General features: G+C 40.1%; 1 protein-coding gene across 4 annotated transcripts in view; it reads left to right on the forward strand.

The window, feature by feature from the left end:
• Positions 1-24164, forward strand: part of DIP2C (disco interacting protein 2 homolog C) — a 243652-nt gene that overhangs the window by 96256 nt on the left and 123232 nt on the right. For 2 of the 4 annotated variants that reach the window (XM_026842343.1, XM_026842344.1), the window contains exons 3-4: positions 1258-1425; positions 10735-10845. In XM_026842343.1, the coding sequence (XP_026698144.1) occupies positions 1258-1425; positions 10735-10845 (279 nt within the window). The remainder of the gene's footprint in view (positions 1-1257; positions 1426-10734; positions 10846-24164) is intronic. The other 2 variants (XM_026842345.1, XM_026842346.1) reach the window with 1 other exon arrangement.

A 24164-nucleotide genomic window follows, 5' to 3' on the forward strand; every position in this document is an offset into this window, starting at 1 on the left:
TACAGTTAGTTGAAACTTTTTTTTCTTCACACAAGAAAATAACAGCTTTTTCTCTAGAAAGCTCATAGTCTTCTGGTCAAACTGTATCCTTGGCTGAAACTGCTAGGGATTCATCATGCATGTAATGATGAAAGAGAGAAGGTGGAGAACCCTCTGAGGTTTGTCTTTCAGGGTCTCTGTTGTGATATTAAAAGTTTTTCAGTGTAAGGAGAAGCAGAGAGACTCTGTAAGCGAGTTCTATAGTGGGGTCCATTCAATAATTTGAATTTTGTTTGAGGATGTAGCTGATACAGTGCTGATTTAAAGATGGAAAGCAGTGGAGTGAATGTTTTCTACTCTACCACTTCCCAGAAAATCCTACACTGGGGATGTGGTGTATGGATGAATGGAGGAAGATGATAATAGGATAAAGAGGAAAAGTATTGAAATATTGTTTGCTGTTTTCTTGTCCATACATCAAACTCAATCATTTAGCTGATTGCTAAATGAATTATTTTATTATAGTGGAAGACACTGTTTCTACTGTATTAAAGTGTTTTCCTTCAGAAACTGCTATTATTTATGTTTGGGTCTTTTCTGTCTTTGTACTTTTTGTTTGTTTTGTTTTGTTACCTTTTGGACAAAACTTGAAATAGTGAATTCGATGCTCTCCTTGAAAACTACTCATCTGAACGGCTTGAGGTCCTTGCTTGCTTAGAAAGGGAGAGATGAATCCTTTCCAAGAAGAGATGGGATAACAAAACAGATGCTGCCTTTTGAAAGCCTCTGTTAATATCTGATCAGTCACATACATAACCAATTAGTCATTTGTTTCTTTGTTGTAATCTGTTTTGATGGGGAACTACAGGAATTTATAAGCTTTGGTGGTCTTGGATCTTGCTATTAAAAGAGAATAAATGTTTAAGAGATATTTTAAACCAGTATGGAAATGGACATGGCTCTTGCACTGGGATTGGAGGCACTGGGGAAGGACAGGGATTTGCTTTCTGTGACTGCGTTCAACAACTAAAGGAAATCCAAAGGTAGTTCCCTTCTGTGGGGACATCCAGTCCTCTTGCTGCACTTTTGCTAACATTACTAACGCCCATGTTGGCAGAGTGGAACATTGACCCACATTGGCTCCGTGAGTGTCCTGTGGTGTCTGTGCGTGTGTGTGCGTGTGTGCTCTACTGCATGGGGGCAGCAGCTCCATTCGTTGCTGTAACAAATATAAAAAAACTAAACGTGAATTAATTAGTTTTTTTCAACTTGTTACAGCAGCGAATGGAGCTGCCGCGGTACGGTGTAGACTGCAACACAGTGAAGGAGCTGCCAGAAGAATGCTCCGCACTGCCAACATTGGTGTCTGTGACATCCGGGAAGCGGCCGCTAGAGAGAGAGCAGCCAGCACAGCAGGAAACCGGCCTCTCTTTTATTTTCGTTTTGGTGAGCACAATGAATGTATCTTTTCCAGTCCGTATCTGTCGGTAACTCTGCCTCATCTGGAAGCCTCTAGTAGACACCTTCATCAACATGGTAGACTAGGAGCTGCCCGTGACAAGGCAGGACAACCAAGGGACAACATCTGGAAGGCCACCACCAACTTTTGTCTGCCTAAGAGTGAAGTGATGGGAAGGGAGAAAGAATAGTCCTTCTTAGTAACATTTGAACATGTTAACATCTCTCTAGCTTCCATACCGTGGATACTACGGAGGAGGGTTCATACAATAAGCTGGTGAAACACAGGAAGGCATGTTTTTCTAATTCCCTTTTTGGCACTGCCTTTTTACAGAGCTCTGGACAGGTCCAAGCCCACCAGAATCCGGAGGAAGCTGTAAAAGTCTAAGCACCCCTAATTCTGTGCTGTTTTTAAGTAGAGATCTCTGCCTGAGCTCTGGTCACATCCAAACCGTTCAGAAGCAGACTGACTTTTAGGAACAGACATCAGGCTGGTGTAGCAGACTGGAGGAATAACATTCTGCAGGGCTACATTGCTGCAGCATGGACAGGCAAGGCATGACCCCAGCCATGCCTGTGTAGCTGTGCCCTGCAGCAGATACCTGTCCTGCCTTCTCGGGGTGACCTGTGGCAGGCAATCTGCTCCTACTCCCTGGGTTTGCAGCAAGGCTGCAGAGGATTCACAGGCCCCCAAAACACCAGATTTTCTCTTACCAGATGTGTGGGCACATAGAGGGTGTCACAGTCTTGCCTGTGTGTTTGTCCATTTGCAGTTCTGTCAGGACAAGACATACTTGTGAAAAGATGATCCCTTTGAGAAACACTTCACACCTCATTTTTAGACTAATTTGCTGTAATATTATAGAGAAGATCCATATTGGATTCTGACAGTGCTGTTTGTATTTCTTCTCTCACGTGGGCCTGCTCTAAGTCAGGTTCCCTCGGTCTGACATGATTAACTTCCTCTGCCCAAGATTTTTGCAAAATTGGAATGATTAAATTTAAATGCAATTTTAGATTTAACAAAATTAATTATATAAAATCATTTAAGTGCTAAATGTAGGCAGTAGAAGGGTTTGCTATATACATATATAAACACTCCTTTCTATATATAACAATGTATAGCAGAGGTCTTCTTGTTGTGCTCATTGGGATGCTGTCATTTTAGAAAGGGAGAGCTGTATAATCCAAATCCGAAATGGGAAGCTGGGAAGCCGTGTAGTTGATACTCTACCAGGTGGTGTGGGAGTTCACTCATATGCTCCCTATTTTTGACAGGACAGTCCCAGAGAGCATATTGTCACATATGCCATACAGCAAACATGCAGGGATGGGAGACATACTAGATCTGCTGCACATCTGCAGGCTGACTCCGCAATGCATGCACAATAGGCCTGACACATCCAGATGCTGCACAGACTGCACATATGCAGAGGACATTTGTACTGTTCCAGCCGGGCTGTCGAACATCTATAAATCTGGAACGGATATGCTGCATTTGGCAATGTTAATAGAAGAAGGGATAGGGGGAGCCCCCTTTTTCTTTCCCATTAAATCCCCACCTGCTTTAACTTAGGGAGACAAAAGTACAGCTTTGTTTCCTCAAAACGCTTTTTCAGGATGTCAGTTTGTAGCTGGAGATGTTCTGTGTGGAGAGTAATTTTTCTTTTCTTAGTGTGCCCATGTATCAGACATCTAAAAATAACAGTGAATCTGGATCTTTATATATGCATGTATATCCCAATCAGTCTCACATGCTGTGACCTTTCTCTTACTGCCTCTGTAGAGGAGCCGTGACAGCCAAGAGCTGAAAGAATAACCACTTAAACATAAATTTATTTTGGAATACCTTTCTGAAGATTATCTTGATTAGATCAGTCAGTTCTGGCTAAGATAACATGTGGACAGCTGCATGCACACTATTAAGAGAAACCATCCCTAGAAGAAAAATAACTAAATTACCTGCATCCCCCATAAGCCGTGTTTTTTCCCGATTTGCTTCCAGTCTTTTGCCAGGAAATTTGATTATTCATTCACAGAACAGAGATGATGTTGTTATCAATTAAGGTTTGGTTCTAACAGCTTTGACATGGGTGGTTCATTCTTTCTTAATCAAGTGCTGTGTCTACACTAGATTACTTTCTGTAAATTCCCATCGTTGGTACCACCAGCTTAGCTCTATTTGTAGCATAACCATATAGACCAGTTGCAATGCTTTATTTATTATGGCTAATAAACCTGTGAGATGTGGTGTTTAAAAGGCACCTGCTGCTCCTTTCACAGGTCTAGAGACAGAGCACTGCATCTCACACAGCACCAGCGTAAGATTTCAAGCTACACAGTGCAGAGAAGATAATACATTTGCACAGAAGATCCCTTTACCTTACAAAGAAACAATTTTTTGTAGAATTCAGGAACCCATTTCCATAGTTCCTGTTATTATCATGACACATATATGTATCTCTAATGTGTGCATACATTTGAATACTTTTCTGTGTGTATGCATGCATACATTTGCTTTCAACTATTCCTGCCCCCTTTGGGCACTCAAAGTAAACTTAGCGATTACAATTTAATTTTCTCTTCCACAGACATTGTTTGGATTGCAAAGATTGCAAGGAAATGTTTAAACAAAGCTTGGTTCTGGAATTGAAAAAAAAACCCCTCATGGATTCACTTTATTAATAATGAGTATTCCTATCACATCTGCCTTCTTAATTTTTAAAGCTCTTATCAAGGGATAACCATGATGGACCATTTCAAAGAATATGTGTATTGAGAACAAGGCATATTCATTGCACAGCTCATGGACAGATTTCTGAAAACTGTGACAGAAGTTTCACAGATGAGAAACTATAGCACACAGATGAATCCTTAGTAAGTCTTGTTTTTAAAAATGAGTTTTGGTTTGATTTGGTGGGTGCCTTGCAGAGCCTAGTTTGTTTAAAAAGGAAAGTTCTGAAAGCATCTGAGAACTACCCCTTGATGCCATCACTTAAAGCATGGTGGTTACTGCTTCACTTTTGCCATGTTGATTGAGAGCCCAGTTATCTTTTTACACATTCTTTGTTTGATGATGGCACCTCTGTTTCCTATCCTGCAGTAAGACCTCATAATATTAAAACTTGTTCAAACAGAGCAAGTAACACCTTCCTTCAAAGACTTTACACTCTTAATAGTAAGGTGAAAAAATGGATGTAAGGGAAGAAATGAATACATGATGAAATCAGTTAGTAATGCAAGGAGTGGTTTCAGCACTAAGGATGATGTTTTTTTCCGGGGAGGATATTTTTAGTACTCAGAGTTAGGGTATTTTTCAAAGAATTTGAAGAATTTCAATGGAATATCTGTTGTTCTTCATGGATACCATCTGTGAAATGTAAGAGCATAGAAGGAAACATGGAGATGTTGGTCTAAAAAACTGACAAGTGGGTAAGAAAAGATGTCTCAGTTGGAGGTGAGCAATGGAGGAGAGGAAGGAAATAAAGCATTGAGGACCTTGAAGCGAAACTTGCCTGTGCTGGAACAGCGGAGGTGGAGCCACTGGAGGCATGTGAAGAACTGGGTGCCATTGTCAAAATGAGAAACTGCTGGAATTCACAATACTTCCCAAATTTGTCTGCGGTGTAAGTTGACCAACACATTGGTGAATATGTTTGCTATGTGGATAGGTAGCCTTTTTCTACATATTCTCCTAAAAGAATCTTCAAATGGTACACTGAAACTGTGGGACTATCTAGAGAAAAATGGAAATCAAATATCACATGTGAATTGGAGCTGTACTGTGATGTCCACTATGACCGAGATAATGGAGAGAAAAAAGAAGCCCACAATAGCTATGCTAAATTTGAACTGAAAGCTAAAGCTTTCAAGGAAATACTGGAAAGCAAGATCGAGATTGTAATAAGGAAAGAAGAACAATTTAAAGTATGAAATCAGAACCAAGTGCAGGACTAAGTGTGAAAGCTCACCTGTGAAGAAAAGATTTGTTAAACATATCTAATCAGAAATTTGTCCAGATCTATCTAGCAGAAAGTGGCACCACTTTCCTGAATTGGTTAGGACTATTGCATTTTAAATTTCCTTTGGCTTATCCAATGAATTCATTACTTAGATGTACATTTGATGGGAAGAGAAATGCCAACTCCAAGTAACAAGTTCCATGGGGATGGTGTGACATTTAACCTGTTTACAAAATACAGTGTGTTCATCACCTTGCTTTGATTTTAAAGCTGAGCCACCAGCCATTGCATAGAAGCTCAGGAAATACTTTGAACAGAAGGTAAATACTGTTTCTTTAAACTGCACTGCAAACACTGCCTTCCTTCCCACTAGCCCTGGAGTTGCTGGGTTTATCCTACAGCTCTCTCTCCTGGGGGCACACACTGTAAATTAGTTTTAGAACAATAAATGTAGCTTGTGTCTAAGAATGCCTTCTATTTCTTGTCAATTAGACATTTCAGCTTTTAAATATTTTTAGATTCAGAAATTTGACACAGACATAGGAATAAGAGATAGATCAAAGCAACTTGTCAGCTGTCATTAAGGAAACAATTGTCCTCTGTTGGAGAGGGCAATGCAGCTGTTGCCAGGTTATCAGCATATAGCACTGCAATTTAGCTACAAAACAAAGTAATAAAGGAGGGAGGAACAAAGAGGTGAAGGGAAAAAAAAAGAAGAAAGGAGGTGAAGCTGCTTCCAGTTAACAGTTTTGTGCCTTCCATGCACTTAAAACTATCCAGCTTCCAGTGGTACTGCTTAAATAGCTTTACTGGGGCTCTTGCATTTTTAGCTAAGTACAGTCAAGGCTGGATCCATCTTGCAGATTAGGATTTGTAGATTGATATATCTGCATTAAGTTGTCTGACTATGAACCTGGTATTTAAGCTCCCATTCTTATCTGAAGAGACTCAGTTAATTCAGCTGATGAAATCCAAAGAGCTTTTCAGTTTATTCCAAAGCAGATACCTCCACCGACCACCTGCATAGTGCTAAGGCTTCACTGGGCTCATGGAGTTGCCTGACGATACTGTTCAGGATTTCCTATGGTATCAGAGACATCTGCACAGAGTGAGCACATATAGAACAGGACTTAAAGGGGACATATGGTCAAGCCAGGTATTGTAGTCCACAACATCTGAAAAGATACTGGACACCTTGTTTAGACTCCTGAGTCCTGACCTAGGTCTCTGTTTTCCATAATGGGAGCTTAGTTTGATCACCTTCTTGTAGACACCTAAATATAGTTGTCTTAATCTGCCAGCTGAATCCCACATTAGCAGCATTAGATAAATGATCTAATGCTTGTATTAAGAACACGGCTGTTTGCTCCAGTGCACCTTGTAATGCTTATGTGTAATGTGATGAGCATAAAGCACTGATTTCTCAGCTTTTTATATAAAATGTGTTCAAGACATATATATTTTGCTAAAATTCATCATGACTTGTAACGAGTCAATCATTAGTGCAAATTAAGCTTACCTTTTAAAGTCCTGCTTTAGCTGCAAGACTTGGGTAGACTGTGGCATTATTAAGAGTGATGCCAGTTTGACAGTGTCTGTGATTGTGTCTGTGCACAGGGCACTGGCGTGACACTGTCCTTTTTTTTATGAAAGCCATTCATTGCTCTGCCACCTCCTTAAATTTAGGAATCGATCTGAGTATGAATTCTTAAAGCCCATTACGCCAGTGCTTCCACCAATTCACAAATGCATTTGGCCAAAGCTGCACTTGAACAAGCATTAGCACTTAACTCATGGGCCCTGTGTGCTGGCTGTGAAATCTATCAATTTTTTCTTTAGTTATGTTCAGAAGTGAAAAAAAAAAAAAAAAAAAAAAAAAAAAAAAAAAAAAAAAAAAGCTTGTTACTGCACTATGTTGCTACAGCCTTCATTGGAGGTGAATGATTCTGCTGTGAACACCGCTTCGCTATTTATGGCAACACTTCACTGATTTCATGGTACTCATTATTCTGTACGGCTTTTACTCCTACCCATCACTCAAGAATGGCAGTGTGTAGGTTCTCTCTATTGTGTACTTTGTCTCAGACCATCGCTGGTGCTGTGCAAGGGAGTGGGTACAGGGGAAGCGAAGGTGTGAGTCCAGGCAGTGCTAGCTAATTCCTGCTCCAGCCCCTTCAGTAAGAAATCATCATAAGGTTTCTTACTGTCTCTCCAAAATGGGGCAACGCTTTGTGTTTTTTCACATTAAAGGAACTTAGTACTAAGAGAGGTCTCTCCACAGATGGGGGTTGGAGAGCTTCTCTGTATTTTAGTGCAGAATTAACTTCCTCATGTAAATCGGTGCTGTCGGCAAGCCAGGTTCACACGTCCTGCTCCATACTTGGGTACAGGTTTATTCACTGTTTTTATATTTGTGGGAGAGTGGGAAGTAAAGCCATCAAATGATCCTCAGACCTCATAAAAGCAGTAGGTATTTTGATATTCTCATTTAGTTTGCTATGGCCTTAAATGACTACTAGTGTAGGATGTTGGGGCTGTCTCTTTCCTAACTGTACGAAGAAACTCCATATTAGCCATTGTGTCAGAAGAGACGTAAAAGAACAAACACACATTTACAAAGTAGGAGGATGGTAAACTAGTTGAAGTGTCTCAGTTTTAAGATTAGATGAGTGATTTCTCTATCTATAGTAAGAACAAGTAGCAGTATAATCTCTGAACTGGAGGAGGGAGGAGCCCTTTGCAGTGTTAGGGAGTGTCTTGGGCAGCAGTGCTGCTGGGCCGGTTGGGCATCCTGCTGCCTTCTGCAATGTCAGGGTCAGTGTTTGAGGTTACTTTACATGCACTGTCTGTTTTACACCTGGAAAAAGAGCTTTGTGCACTGCCCACAGCTGTAGAAGAGACTGAGACCCCTGGGGCGTCTCATAGCCATGTGACCAGGAGAAGGAAATCACAGGCTTGAATGTATTTTGTCCAATGCTTTCAGGTCTACCTGAAAGGTCTCCCTCCTACAGCAGCTGTGCACCTCTGTGTAACTGATGAGTTTCTTCACAATTTAAGTTCCTCTCAGTGTTTCTAAAGCCTATTGCATGTAGTTTTGTTGTTGGAAGGATGCATTTAATCCCCTTTTCCTGTATAATCATGATCCTGTACTTCAGCAGCAACACCTAAATTACTTTTGTTTGTTCTTCTCCAGATGCCATTACTCTACACAACTCATTTGCTATGGGAAGCTGTGGCACTGCTTTCTTCAAAAAAGCTCTGTCACACAGCAGCAATTTTAGGTGCACAATTTTGGGGTGTGTTTTTTTTTAATTTTTGTAAATACATGTGATTTCCAGAATGTATCTCATCCCTGACAATATGGATAGGGACTGAGATGAATAATGGTTGATAGGATGTAGTACAGACTGAAAATTTTTTGATAAAATTTATTTTATTGTTACTTTTATATTGCTGGTTCTGAGTGACCCAATAAGGAAAGAAAAACTCTAAATATACAAATGAGGAGAAGATATTTCTTGTGATTATTTTAATGATTCAGAAGTTAGGTTCACCTGCCTTAAAGAATATAACGGCTTGAGAGCAACTGAAATTACACAGTACCACAGCATGGAGACAGGGCAGTTAAATGAAGACATTTTATTTGATTTAAGAGTTTGAATTATTAATCACAATCTGAGTAGAGGAAAATTTATGGATTCACTCCGTCTGTTATGCACCTATGAGATTTTACTCCCAACTATGTTTTTTAGCCAACCAGCCACTTTTCCACAAAACCAAAGCAGATTTGACATTGCTGATATTTCAGAGATTTAAGAGAGAAGCTGTATTTTGAGTTCAGTTTGTTTTCACAGAGAAATAAGTGTACAATACCAACTTTTTAAAAGATGCTTTTTGGAGAGTCCATTGAAACATAAATGAGACTCACTGAATACAGCACAGAATTTTCCATTGGTCTGTATTCTACGTAAAAATTCTTGATTCCACAGAAGTAAACTCTTACCCCTCTCCAATAAGTAGGCATGAATAGTTCAGAAGTAGGAGTGTTTTAATTGAAAAATATGAACATATTTCCAAGCATTGTTTTGTTGAATCCAGTTTCAATTTATTAGTCACCCATTTGAATACTTAATCATTAATCATTTAATTAAGTGATTTTAACAAATCTTTCCTACCATCAACCCTAAGTGCAAGAGGCCAGTTTTACTTCTGCCCTTACAGTTACACAGAGTTTGTAACTACTTTTTAAAGGCAAGAAATAAAAGGAAAAAAAATAATTTAATTTCTTTGGGCACTCCTGATTTTTTTGTCCCTGTGCATCACAGTGCCTAATGCTCCGTGCTTTATTAGCTCTGAGCAAATGCATCACTTACTGGGCTTGTTTGCTCAGGTTTTTCTCTGGAGCAGAGCAGGGTAGCATGTTATGCCACTATTACAGATGCAGGTTTACTTTTTTTTCCTATTGCTTGTTTGAAATTTCCTGCTTAAGTAATTCACTTCACTCTTCTCTGGATGTTGTCAAGGAACATTAGTTTCAAGAAATGTTTATGTAGAATGCAGCTGTTATACCACTACTGTCGTTAAAGGAGAAAATACCTATTTTTCAAAAAAACCCAAATTCGTTACGGGAAAGGGATGAATACAAGATTTGAATCCTAAATACTGGATGTTTAGGCCTGACATACTGAGATGCTGCAGGTATATATTATAAGGCTGAGTTATTTTTATTGCTTTACTGTAATAGATTACTATTTTCAGCCTCATTTGGTGCTGTTATTGTTTACTTTCTGGACATTTGTAGCTGCAAATGCCTATAGTTATTAATATAGTTCCCTTCCCACAGGGTATCTAGTTTCCATAGGTTAGTATTGTGTTGTCACCTGCTGATGTCATCCAACCGCATGAGGTTTTAGATAATACACACTGGCTAAGTCTTCTTAGGAAGTGTTTTTAACCAATTTTTCAGAAAGCTTCAAGATCCATTGCAATGGTGTTTGCATTTATTAGACCATTTAAATATTTCCTGAATACTATTTTATGAGAGGTCACACATTAGAGAAAAAAACCCAGGACCAATCTTACTCTCTGTATGCTCTTCTTATGTAGTCCACGATCCTGGAAAAAGGTTTTCTTAGAGAGAATCAGGAAAATAACCATACCAGAAAAGCTAATCAGAGGCAAGTAACGTGTAACCAATTGACATGACATGGTTTAGCCATTGAATGTTCGTTTTCTACTTCTAGTGTAGGCTGAACTCTTCCTCAGTATTAACTTCTGGAATTCAATCAGAATGAGCTTGTTTTTGTTTTTGTTTTTGTTTTTTTAACTAATGCAGGGGTGGACCAGGCATTACCACAAGAACGTCGAACTCCTGTTACTCCATCCTCTTCCTCTCGATACCACCGTCGCAGGTCCTCAGGGTCACGGGATGAGCGCTATAGATCAGGTAAGTAGAATTGAAGACCACAGAATTGGAATGAAAATTTGAAATGGCTGGTTCTGTTCTTTGCTTTTTTAAAAAGAACTTTGTTGTAAACTCAGGTAGTAGCTATACGTGGGAAATATTCATTGTACAAATACAGAGGTGCCATCCAAGCATGCAACAGTGGAGTTACAAAGCCAAAGTGCATCTGGAATTGCATCTGGCAACCAATGTAGAGGGCAACAAGAAGGGCTTCTACAGGCACATCAACAACGAACACTAGGGGAAATGTGAGCCCACTGTGGAATGGGGCAGAGGACCAGGTGACAGAGGTCATGGAAGAGGCTAAGATAATTAATGTCTCCTTTACCTTGGCCTTTACTGGTGAGACTTGCCTGCAGGAATCCAAAGCCCCTGAGACCAGTGAGAAGGTCCTGGCCGATGGCAACCTACCCTCTGTGAAGGACGATCAGGTTAGGGAACATTTGAACAAACTGAACATGTACAAGTCCAAAGGACATGATGGGATGCATCATTGGACAACATCATTGTGAGGCCACTCTCAGTTCTTTGAAAGGTTGTGGCAATGAGGGGAGGTTCCTGAGGACTAGAAGAAAGCAAGATTCATTCCTGTCTTCAAGAATCGCAAGTAGGATCTGGAAAGCTACAGGCCAATCATCCTCAAGTTGTTCTCTGAGAAGGTGGTAGAGCAAATCCTGGAAACTGTAATTAAATAAATGAAGGACAAGGAGGTGATTGGGAGTAGCCAGCATGGATTTATGAAGTCCCCTTATTAGGTAGGTCAGTCCATGCTTGACCAATTGTATAGCCTTCTATAATGAGATGACTGCCTTGGAGGTTGGAGGAAGAGCAGTAAATGTTGTATGTCTTGACTTTAGTAAGGCTTTTGACAGTGTCTCTCATAACATTCTCATTGACAAACTGGTGAGATATGGATTAGATAAGTGGACAGAGGGTGACTGAAAATTGGCTGAACTGTTGAGCTCAGAGTATTATGATCAGCAGCAGAGTCCAGTAGACACTGGTCTTCTGTGGTGTATTCTAGGAGTAAATACTGGCTCCAGTACTGCTGAACAGCTTCATTAGTGACCTTCCTGGTAAAACAGTGTACCCTTCACACATTTGCAGATACCAAATTGGGAGGAGTGGTTGATACACCAAATATGTGTACTGGCATTCAGAGGGATCTGGACAGGTTGGATGAGTGGACAAACAGGAATCTAGTGAAGTTTGACAAAGGAACATGCAAAATCCTGCACTTGGTGAGGAATAACCCCATGCACTTTGACAGGCTGAGTGCCCACTGGCTGGAAAGCAGCTTGGCAGCAAAGTCGTGGTCATCAACAAGGTAAACATGAGCTAGCAAGGTACTGTTATGGTTAAGAAGGCCAACAGCCTCCTGGGGTGCACTAGGAGGAATGCTGCCAGGAGGTCGAGGGAGGTGATTCTTCCCCTCTGATTGAGCACTGGTGAGGCGCATCTGGAGTGCTGTGTCCAGTGTTGGGCTCCCCAGTACAAGAGAGAGAGGGACATACTGGACTAAGTCCAACAAAAGGCCACAAAGATGATTAAGGAATGGAGCCTCTGATACATGAGGAGGGGCTGTGAGAGCTAGGGTTGTGCAGCCTGGAGAAGAGAAGGCTCAGGGGGATCTTATCCATGTCTATATATACCTGATGGGGGAAGTAAAGGACATGAAGCCAGACTCTTCTCAGTTGTGCTTAGTGACAGGACAAGAGACAGTAGGCTCAAACTGAAATATGAAAAGTTCCATTTAAGCATAAGAAGAACATTTTTTACTCTAAGAGTGGTTAAGCACTGGCACAGGTTTCCCAGAGAGGTTGTGGTATCTTCATCCTTGCATCTGTTCAAAACCGTACTGGACATGACCCCAAGCAATCTGCTGTAGGTCACCCTGATTTGAGCAGGGAGTTGGACTGGATGATCTCCAGAGGTTCCTGCTGACCTCCACCAGTCTGTGGTTCTGTCGCACAGCTGGTTTTTAATGTACTGATTCTAGTTTGGTGAATACCATAAGAAAAATACTTAATTTGAAGTATAGCAAATCGGGAACATCATTATGCCCTAAATAGAAGCACTGATAAAGAGAAGATAAAATTAATTTCAGAGCTAAACAAAGGGTAAAATCTCATTTCCAAATGAATGGGATCCAAGTCTCTTCATGATGCTGCTCCAGGTATAACACAAAGTGAAGGAAGTGATTAGTTTATAACTGAAGGAAAAGTGAGTTCTGAAACTTCTTTACTCTTACCTTTGAAGGCATAAACCGCATGTAGTATACCTTAACCAGATGAAGGGCAGGTGTGCTCAGCTGTTGTTTCAACTGCTACAGGCACTGCTGAAGTATAAGCACCCTTCTCAGATGACAGCCAGAGGCCACAGGCTGGTTTGTCTGCTGCTGCCTCTCTTGCACTTGCAGAATAACGGAGCTATAGACAGCAGCACCCATCAACCATTGTGGCAGAGACCCTTTTGAGCTGAGACAGGAGCCAGGGACTAATGTTTGTGGAGAGCATGGAGGAGCCAACTGTGAAAGTTCTGGATTGTGTTTGAGAGATGCATCTTTCTGGACACAGTCAGATGCATTGTGCTGACACAATTGGAAAATTACAGAGAACTCCATGTTAAACCTTTTGTAACATATCTCTTGTTCATTCCATTAGTCAAAGAGCTTGCCAGTCCCATTTAAAGGAAAATGGAATTATAAATGTTGGCAGAGGAAGTTCATGTATGTCCAAACCATTCTGATAAAATTGAAAAACTCCCTTCTCTCCTCAGAAACTTTGGGTTCACACTGTAGATGCTGCCAGTTTTTTGCTGAATAATGGTTGTAGGATCTGCATAATAATTCCTTGGTATATAAGCTCCTGGAAGTTTCTCCCACATTGCACTAAAAATTGTCTGATTTCTACATGGTGTTTTTAGACATGCAAAGACACTATTCTTGAAATTGTCTCGTTTGTGGTCCTCAAGCCTCCAAGCTGTGACTCTCCAGAGCAGTTCTGTTAAAAACATGTGTATTTGACTGTGTGTTGAAAGTCTTCTACTTGAGCTGTGCTTGCCATTTGTAAACTAAGATATTGAGTAAGTTTGGGGATGGACGAAAGGAGACAATGTGCAATTCTTCCCTGTGTGCCTCTCCTGATACCCCAGGAGTGCTCTGAATTGGTGTTGCTGCTTCTTGGTTTCAGTCACTGCCTGCTGCCTTAAAAGCAAGGTGTTTGTTCAGTGAAATGATACATAAGGTCCTGCCTTAGGATCGGGGTGAAGTATTGTAATTATATATATAAATAATAAATACACATACTCTGTTGCTGAGAGGGAAAGTAAGGAATTGAGCACAAAGGGTTGCTTGTTACTAGCGCAGGAGTCTCATCTAGGGAGAGTCAGGACTGTAGTATAAATTTCGATCTCTTTTTCTGCCCTGAAAATGTCCTTGGTGTTAAAACTGGAAAGCTTGATAGTATTTTGGGGGCTTATGCAGGGCTTTGAATTCTGCCTTGATTGCTGTATAGCAATGACTCCTCAGCAAGTCACTGAGCTCTCCAACAAATTGGTTTGAACAGCTACTGCATTTCCACTGACTCAAAAGAAGGCTGTATGTAGCAAATGTCAATGAAGGTAAACATAAACTTCCATTTCAATTTTGAAAGATTATCAGATCATCTTCTTTAGATTTAGTTTCAGAGGAGCTTTGCTAAGATACAGTACAATGTTCCTATCCTGAATTTTGTTCTCCCCTTCTGTCGCCCCTGCGAGATCAGAAGTCTCTTTCTTTCTTGGTCCCAGTGCTCATACTCTTATTACTGCAGGTTACAAACTTTAAAGTCAGATTTCTTTCTGGCTATCTTGTCTTCAGATGCAGATTTGCTTTACATAGAAGCCTTTGTTTCACTTGTTTTTCTGTGCTTAATACTTCAGCATCTCTGCTCTGATCATATTGTGATTCTTAGATCCTAGCTGTTACCCAGTTTCAGTGCATGTTGTCATATTTGGCACATCATCTTGGAAAAGGCCCAAAACAAAACTAATGTGCAGTCTTTAACCAATAAGTAATTCACTTCTAGGAAAATGTTTCCCTTCCTTATTTTTTTTGCACAATTTATTTCAATTAACATCTGCAAAAAAATCCTCTACTTTGACTCTGATCAAAGTCCTTTTCTGTGTCTTGGTAAGGTTTTCCTATCTGGAAGCGTAACATCCTGAAAGTCATCCAACTCTCCCTCTATGCTTTGGCTTTTTACATAAATTTAGATGTCAGTGAAGATTGTTTAATGAACTCTCTTTGGAGGCTCAAAATCATTGATGCCACTAATATCACCTTCAACTTATGCTCTTTTATTATGGAAAATGTCAGACTGACATTTTAAATCCCTACCTATTTTCTCACTTCAGTATTTTTTATTATTATTATTTCATTAATGTTGTAACAGAATTTTTCTGCACTATAATTCTGAAAACCTGGTTTCTATGATTTTTATATTTTAAATAAAATTGACTCTGAGTTCATGGAAGCTGTTTTTTTCCCTTAAATGTTCCAGGTACATTTTTTGTTTTAAGATAATTTGATTTTAGAATTCAGCTTGCATTAGGAATTTAGTCTTAATTCTTCAAAACCAAAAAGGCTTCAAATTTCCTGACTGCTTCTTTTTATACGGGAAGGGATCCTGAAATCATTATGTTTCAAAATGTCAGCTTCTTTGATCTTTTTTTTTTGGATGTTTAAAGAAATAGAAAATGCTGTAAGATTAGTAACCAAGTCAGTGCAGGGTTAAGCTATATTGTTTATACAAATGTGGCAGCTAGTTTAGCTGATATTAATTCAAAAGCATTTTTGATTTGTTTACTACTGAATATAAAAATTCTCTTTATGTAGAAATGGTATTTGGAAAGGTTTGCCAAATGTAAATCATGGCAACATTTTTCTCTTAGCAGCTGCCGTTCCTTAGCCAGTGTCTGTACTATAACATTATCTCAGGACTCAAGATGACACTGAAACCAAATGTTGCCGTAGGCTGGATCAGTAACTTTTGCCAAGAGGCTTTTCTGACCAGTGGCTTTTCAGACAAGAAAACGCAGTCAAAGGAAAACCAGCTTGCACTTCGCTTCTGCCTCTGCATGCAGGATAGATGTCAGCATCTGGCTTGATCTGGCTCAGGTGATGTGACTGCAAAGTAAGGCACAGACTTGAGTACAAAGTTAATAATGTTCATGTAGATGTAGCTGTAGTTGAACATACAGCTTTGTTTCCTTAGTTTAGAAACTAGATTTCTTGGGTACTTTTGGAAGCTGCAAATCCATGGATTTGTTATGCTTTGTTGAGATAAGGAGATAGGAATTACACAATGGGGTAAACAAGTAGGTAACCAGAATGGCTTAGCTTTCAGTCATATCAGTCATGCTGTCTAAATAAACTAACTCAGTCAAATACTGAGATTTTCAGAGGATGTTGTCCCTAGATTGTCTTCCATTCAGTAACCTCTTTGCTCCCTGGTAGCATTGCCTACATTCTCCTCCTGCTAACATTGAAATCCCTCATAGAAGGACCTGAAGCTTCTGCCACCATTATTTAAAATACCATCATAGAATGTCTTGCTTTTAGAAGAACGGTGTTACTGACTTGGTACTTAAAATAGTGATCTGTAACCTCTCCGCGGTGTAGCCCTGAAGTATTAGTGTTACTAGAGTTTGTAGTATTGGTATTAGTGCTGCTAGAGTTTGGCCCCTTGCCTGTGGCTGTTCTGGTGGCCTGAAGCAGAGCTGAGCTCTGCTGCCACATAAAGGCTGCAGTGCAGTACAGCAGCATCTGCTGCTGTGGCAGCTCCTAATGAAATACCCTATGGGTAAACTGGGCAGATCCTCATGATCAGAAATTGTTTTTCTGGTCACAATAAATCTCCTCTAGATCTGTGTTTCTCAGCCAGTCATGGCCTGTGGGGTTCAGAGAGCAAGTGTCCTTCAAAGACTTTCAGCACCTATTTTAACTCCTCTCCAGAGAAAAAGTATGTTGTCTTACCTCAGCTGGATGTTCAACACATGGAGAAATGAAACATCAGGTCCTTCCCAACTTCATTTTTCCAAAGGGACACCCCTGTGGCCTTTAGATTATGCCAGAACAAAAAGCTTCAGTTCTCCATCACAGTACTGAAAACCAGAGCACCTTCTCATGTGCCAGAATTCATCTTTTACAGTTTCCACAAGTCCCATCTGTCAGTAAAAAAGCAAAAGCAAAAAAAAAAGGATGATGTAAGTACAGAAAAAGTATACATCAATTAAAAAAAAATCGATAAAAATCAATATTTAGTGATAGGAATGCAGTGTAACATGTTCAGATGCACATGCATGTGTTAGGAATGAGATAGCAGCTCTTAGCCCTGTAATTTCTGCTGTAGAATTATCCTCTGATGAGATGAGGATGTGACAGATGGGTTGGGCCAAGTTTATTATGTTCCTTGTTTCTCATGAGGTCTTGAAGATGACCAGTGTTCTACACTGCCTGGAGCAAGTGTAATGCTTAGGAAAAATGAGACCAGTGAGCTCTAAAAACTGGCTTTTTCCAGATGTCAGAAATGATGTGGGAAGTAACAGCATAAGTGAAATTGCACTGTCTCTATCTCTAAGGGTTCATGGTGTCCTAGAGGAAAGACCAGCAGATGAAAGCACATGTGCTATATGAACTATATGGACAGATTTTGAAAGGCACAGCAGTGGGTGAGCCTAGAGCTAGGAGCTGAGAAATGGAGTATTTTGAGAAATACCATATGTAGAATCAGCATATCTCAGCTAGTAGCATGGAGGAAGAGTACTGCTGGTAAAGTTGGTTGTGGTACCCGGATTCTTAGCAGGAAGTACCTCCCTTCTCCTGATCACTGATTTTTTTCCCATACGTTTAACTTCTGAAGATGAGAAATTAAAAATCAGTCTGGTACACCATTCATGGAGGTCTGCCAACCCCTGCCCTAGAGATCCCACCACTGCAGAGAACAGCTCGTTTTCCAAGTGCACTCAGCACTTCTTTTAGAAGACATCTTAATATAGGAGATTTTTGGAGATACTGCCAAAACAAACGCATCCTAACTGCAGCTCTCAGCTCAAATTCCTGAGCCACCTTTCCCACACTGTGGTTCAGTAGGGAAAAGACTGAACAACTTATACTGCGCATGAAATCAATGAACTTCAAAACAAATCATCCCAGCCTAGGTTTGAGGGCATTTGAAATAAGGGAGCTAGCAATGAAAGGCTGTTCCCTGTAGACCCAAATCCTTGAGGAGAAGTTGGCACCAGACCATAGGTAGCTGAGCGGTTCTGCTCTAGGAGCTTCAGTACGTGCCTTACAATGTATTTGTTCTCATTTGCCATTAGGTAAGCATGTGTATGAACTCTTACAAAGGTTGCTGACAGTTTGCGTGTTTACAGCTTACCTCATGGTGATTTTAAAATATATGGGTGGCTTGTATTTTGTGTTTGAAAGGACACTCAAGATCTCATTCTGCAATCTTGCTAGAACTGACAAAAAATAATTACACTATGAGAATATAAGAGTTACAGTGTGTGGTAAAGGATGGAATGGGAAGATTTGAGTAATCATTTTTATTGAACTGTTATCGTTTATCATTTCTCCAAAGAAAAGTGTTACGAATGTGCTATGTATCAAGACCAGATGCATGTAAGTGTAAAGGTGGCTTGTCATAAAACAAAGAATTTGTTAACCCTTCAGGTGAGAAAGGGTTACTTGGAAGAGTTAATCTGAATTAATTAACCTGGCTGTAGACACTCAGAAATTAATAAATCTCCTATTTGATTTAGCTTATTTAAAAACTTAATTTCAAGCTACCACTCAATCAGGGCAAAAAAGAGGTTGGAAAAAATGTTTTGCAAAGATTCAATTTATATGACCACATCCTTGCTTTTGACCCAGCAGAAAAATTTGTAAGGATAATTGCAGAACTCTTGAGGAAAATTATTCAAAGATCTCCAGAGAGAAACAAATAGAAAGTTGATTTACTTCAGATCGCATAATAAGGGGGCCTGAGATGAAGTCACTATGTGAAGCTGACTTCCAGATTGCATTACAAATGAGATAATAAATAAATGGAGGGATGGAAATTATTAGTAGGAGGCCTTCCTGGTTTTTTATTTCACTTATGAGTAGGTTTAATATAGTTTTAAATCTCAGAGATAAACATTTTAAAATCAACTTTATATTACAATACCTTTAAGAATCCAGAGTAAAGCAAAAACTCTGCCTTTGAGCAAAACTAGCAGTGGAGTCATAAAGAGTTCAGTCTTCTGGTTTGGTGTCCTCTTTTTCCATCACATAACCTGCACATTTCACAGCTTGCCCATACAGCTTTCCCATCTGTGTGTTCAGCTTTTACCGTCCTTCCACCGAGAATTAAGGATTATCACCACTCCTATCCAAAGTGGGAGGTGACAGCTGTGCCACAGCCATGCTTTTCTTTAGAGTTAAGCTTTCTGACCACATGAGAATGTGCAAAGCTTCTAGCTTCTTCAGGTGTGCACCTGGGGGTGGACAGAAGAGGCCTGGGAGGTACTCAGCGGCAGACGAATGATGGCACAGCACAGCCCTTTGCAGAGTGCATGGAGTGCAGTTTCCTGCACCAGTGGAGTTTGCTGGCTGCAGCATTGTGGAAGAGCCAGGTCTTTTTCAGTGGCACGTCCATGGGAGTGCAGATGTTTTCTAAAACACTGACTTTTCATTGTCAAAAATGGTGCAGGTTACCAAAATTTGGCCCCAAATTCATGAAAAGTCAGCAGAACTTTCCCCTGCATATCCATGTATCCCCTGTTCCCAAGTAGAGACCCAGTACATAATAGTTTAAACATCCCAAAGTCTGAAAATTACACACTTAAATTGTTTTTTGAAATGTAATCAACAGTGTTTTTCTGTTAGTAACCTCCACAGCCCTCGTATAAATGACTGTCCTCTTAGAGCAGATGTTCTTGCATTCAGTCAAGTATTCACTGTGTTGTTGAATGCCATATTTCAGAATTAGTAGCACACCTGCTTGCAGCTGGAGAGAAATTAGGTGTCACACTGTTTGGGCTATGTGCTTTCCTATCTTAATATCCAGAGAGATGGTGAAAGTATTCTGAGACTGCTTTGTTATAGCATCACCCACAGCATAGATCTGTTATACATGGACTCACTTACTTTCACATTCCCAAAGGTGAGATGATTTTCCAAGGACTGATCTGTGTTGGATGAACATGGCAATTTTTATGAAATCACTTGCCCCGTTATCTGTCTGAAAATAAGTCAGTGCTGTCAGCCCAGAACAATCAAAAGACAAAGCCTAACTGTAATCTGTTCTGATGATACCACATTTACCATGTCTCACCCTATTTAGTACGTCCTGATTGCATTTCCAATAGATGTAGCTACCAAATTATCTCTACTCAGAGTACTTACAGGCCACGTATTAGGAAATGAATTCTCAGTATATCCTTCGTTTCCATGGTAGCTACAACAAAGGTCTGATTAAACTCATAAGAGACTTTCATGCTTTCAACTACTAGTTTCCTGTAAAGCAGCAATTGCCAGCCTTTCCTCTGTATAATTACTTAGCATACCATTGCTATACTTAGCATTGCCTTATCTAGAATTTTCAGCCAAAACTCACCTTCGATAGCGCTAGTTTGATAGTGCTGTTTTTCCCATAGTATCAGTTGCCTCCCTGTAACAACTCAGAAGCTGCTAGGATTCTTCTGTTGTACAATATGTTGATGCAGCAATAACTGCTCTTGCTCCTGTGGCCTCCTGCAAGCCGCCTCTGTGCCTGTTCTAGCTGTTTTCCTTGATGTCACCCCAGGTGCTGGCTTCCCTGAGACAGAGAATTATTTGTGGTTTTATTTATTTGTTAAATGTCTGACATCAGGGCTGATCCTCTACTGCAATAAAAATAATACATAAATATGTGTTATATGTACATAAATAACCTCTTATTAAAAATAGTTTGGCATTCTCAACTCATTAGTGCAGAGCATCAACCTTCTTGATCTTAATAATGTACCATTCTGAGACCAAGTCAATTGTGTTTGTGGACTATCCCATAAAAAGCAAGGATGCTAAGCCTTCTCAGAGTCCGTAGGGCCTGTGCTGCTCCCAGTTGTATCATCATGTTACAAGGCTACTAAAGGCGAAGGAAGAAAGATTGTTTCCAAAGGCTAAATAAAAAAAAAAAGACAAAAATAGCTCAGGGGAGTGGAATTACATGAGGCAAAAGGAACAAACAGATGAAATGGATGAATTCAGATCACATCTAGGTATGTCTCCCAGCAGTTTTATTCTTCCACTGGTAAGTCCCCCAAAGGGAGTGATGAAAGTACTACTACTGCAGAACTGGAAAACCAGACTGCAGAAGATGGTAGGGACTCTGTTAGATAGTTCTGCACCTATACAAAAAATTAGCAAAAATTAGTCAATAGCTTGTTTTTCCATATTTCTGTTTCATAAACAGCTGCTGATTGGGTTATAATTATAAGGTTTTATAATTACTGGGAAACTGAAAACTCCAGCAAAGACAATAGAAGTAATATATTTTATCTGAAACATAGGTAGAAACAGACTTCTGCTATCTTGATTCTAGCAATGCACAACTCCTGTTTACAGCAAATCTTAATTTCTTTTCCTAAAAAGAAACAGGACTGTGTGATAGATTAGATGCAAGACTACTTGACACACAACTGCAAGACCTGATTTAAGTGCAAAAGAAGATGCTGCTTTTCTTCTATGTGCTGAGGCATTTCCTGCAAGGGATACGAAGAACAGTTTTATGAAATTTTTAATGTAGCTGATGCTTAACATGGGAGGAGTACTCTGTTTCATGATCCATGCAGAATGAACACCCCAATTCCTGATCCATGAGGACGTATCACTTTGCTTACAGTATGTTGAGTGTTTGACATGCCTGTGGTGCAAATGCAACTAATACTGAATAGAGGAAGCCACTGAGGCATGTTAAACTCATACAGGAAAAAAATTTTAACAACCCCTCCACATTGAAGAAGAATGAAACTATCATTTGTTGAGTAGGTTTTTGTTTTTTAAAAAAGAGCTGAACAAAAGGGAGCAAGCTCATTCTTCTGCTAAAAGCTGCAAAAGTCTGCGGGAGGACTAGGAGTAATGCATCTTATTTCAAATGTTACAGTTCAGAGCTTTCAAGGACACTGTATCTATCTGGCCCAAGTAAGGAATGGGTCATCCCTGTTCATAGGGTGTAAGGGGGAGAGCGAGTCAGGATTATGCTCCATGCCAAACAAGGATGCACACTTCAGAAGAGTGCTTTTCTAGCAGCTGTATAGAAACATGAGATACTGCAGCATGGCTCCATATGTGGACCAGGAAATGGCTGACATTCATTGCACAACAATTGCTTTCTTGCTTCAGGAAGAGAAGGCTGATTTGCTTGTGGAGCTCATCTGAGCCTAGAAGGATCACCTTCCCCAAAGTAAACAGCTAGGAGAAGAAAGCTTGTCACAGAGGAAACTCACCACTTTTTATAAATACTCATACATTTGTACAAGGAGGAGAGAAAGTATGTTGCACAGAAAAGACTTCAGTAAAAGTTCAGAAGAGACTGCCTATCCCACAGCCAACACAAACCAGACTAAAACTCCTGCCTGGCCAGGCTCTCTGTGTGCCAACCTAACTACAGACTAAAAAAAAATTATCATGTCGTTCCCTGCCCCCCCATTACATTCCAGGTCATTAAAAAATGTACGGAATAAATGATTAAAGAACACTGTGAAAAAGGCACAATCTGTAATTAACAGTGTTTGTTAATATTTCTGGGCATTATTATTTAACCTTTGAACACTGCCCACCATCAGCAGTTAATACAGTTCTCTCCCTATTATCTTCTTTCATCGAGTTCTCCCTGTTGCTCCCTCTCACATCACCATGTGTTTAAAATGAACAATCTCTGAGCACAGGCTCATCCCTCTGGCATGACTGTGCTGACCTCTGACTCTCCAGTCTCCCACTGGTTTGTTATGGGAGCAGCCTGCCAGCGTAGGTATAATGTCACTTTGTTCCACAGAAACAGAGATAGGCTTGCTGTTTTCCATGGACAATCAGATACACTGGTGTGTTGAACATGCAGTCATTAGATCACACTGAGGTTTAAAGCTGTGAAAGACCATGGTGTCCATATCAAGCTGCTGCTGTGTAGCAATGTATGTTAGTGGGTTGGTTTTTTTTTTCCTAAACCTTTCCAGTTAAACAGGGAGCACAACTTTGTGCGAAGTTACAAGATAAACCAGATGAAAAGGGTGACTGCGCTAAGCAGAGCACCTCCTGGGAAAGCTGGGCAATTCGTCCTGCTGATGGAATGAGGAATTTACCTCTATTTGTAATAGATGAGTGTTTCTGATTATGGACCGCAGTGGCCAAAGACATGGGAGTCTGAGCTTATGGACCCTCATTTCCTATGCTAGTTCTAATTTCTCTGCCCTTTGTTTTGATGCCTCGTCTCATGTTTAATAGATCATTAGCTCTTTGAAGGGAAACTTTCTACCACACGTGTTTTTACACTTTCACTTTCTTTATATTTCACTTATTGACTTTGCTCCCAGTAGTATACTTGTCCTCTCTATTCTGTCATAGAAAGTAAAGGGAGACAATAAACAATCAAAAATTCTTGAATGCAACAAAGACTGGGGACAGAACTGTTTTGTCTGAAGTTTGCTAGATATTTTCAGGCAGCCTATAAGGAATACATGTCAGGTTGAATACTGAACACCAGGTTGATTGCAACAACATGAGTTAGGCAATTAACTTTACCAAGTGTGTTGCTTTACTCTTTCCAGTTTATTAATTCCCTGGGTACAAACACAAATTGGATTCAACATGTGGTTGGCCAGCCTAAAACAGTGGAGGACAATAGCAGATTGGAACCGCATGTTGGTTCCTACTACTGTACACAGACGTGGTGGTATTTTACTCTTATGTTCTAGATTTCCCATTGAGACTTTCTTGTGGAAAAGCCAGGTGAGTGAGTATAAAGATTTTGTTACCTGTAAGAGTGCTTTGAGGCGTCAGGACCTGGAGTCGTTTTATCAGCTGTAACAGTGTAGTTAGAATGTCACCGACTTCTGCATGAAAGAAAATTTTGCCTAGAAGAATTTTCTTTTCACTTAGACCCAGGACTTTTTCAGAAGGCTCAAGTGCAACTATATCAAGGTATATCTGCATTTGAAACTCTTATCAGAAGTTTATAGTAGGTGAGAAATTGTAACATGCCACATATGAGGAAAGAGAGGAGAGGTGGTGGTTTTGT

This window comes from Athene cunicularia (genome assembly GCF_003259725.1).
Source record: "Athene cunicularia isolate RWA chromosome 2 unlocalized genomic scaffold, athCun1 chr2_part1, whole genome shotgun sequence".
NCBI lineage: Eukaryota > Metazoa > Chordata > Aves > Strigiformes > Strigidae > Athene > Athene cunicularia.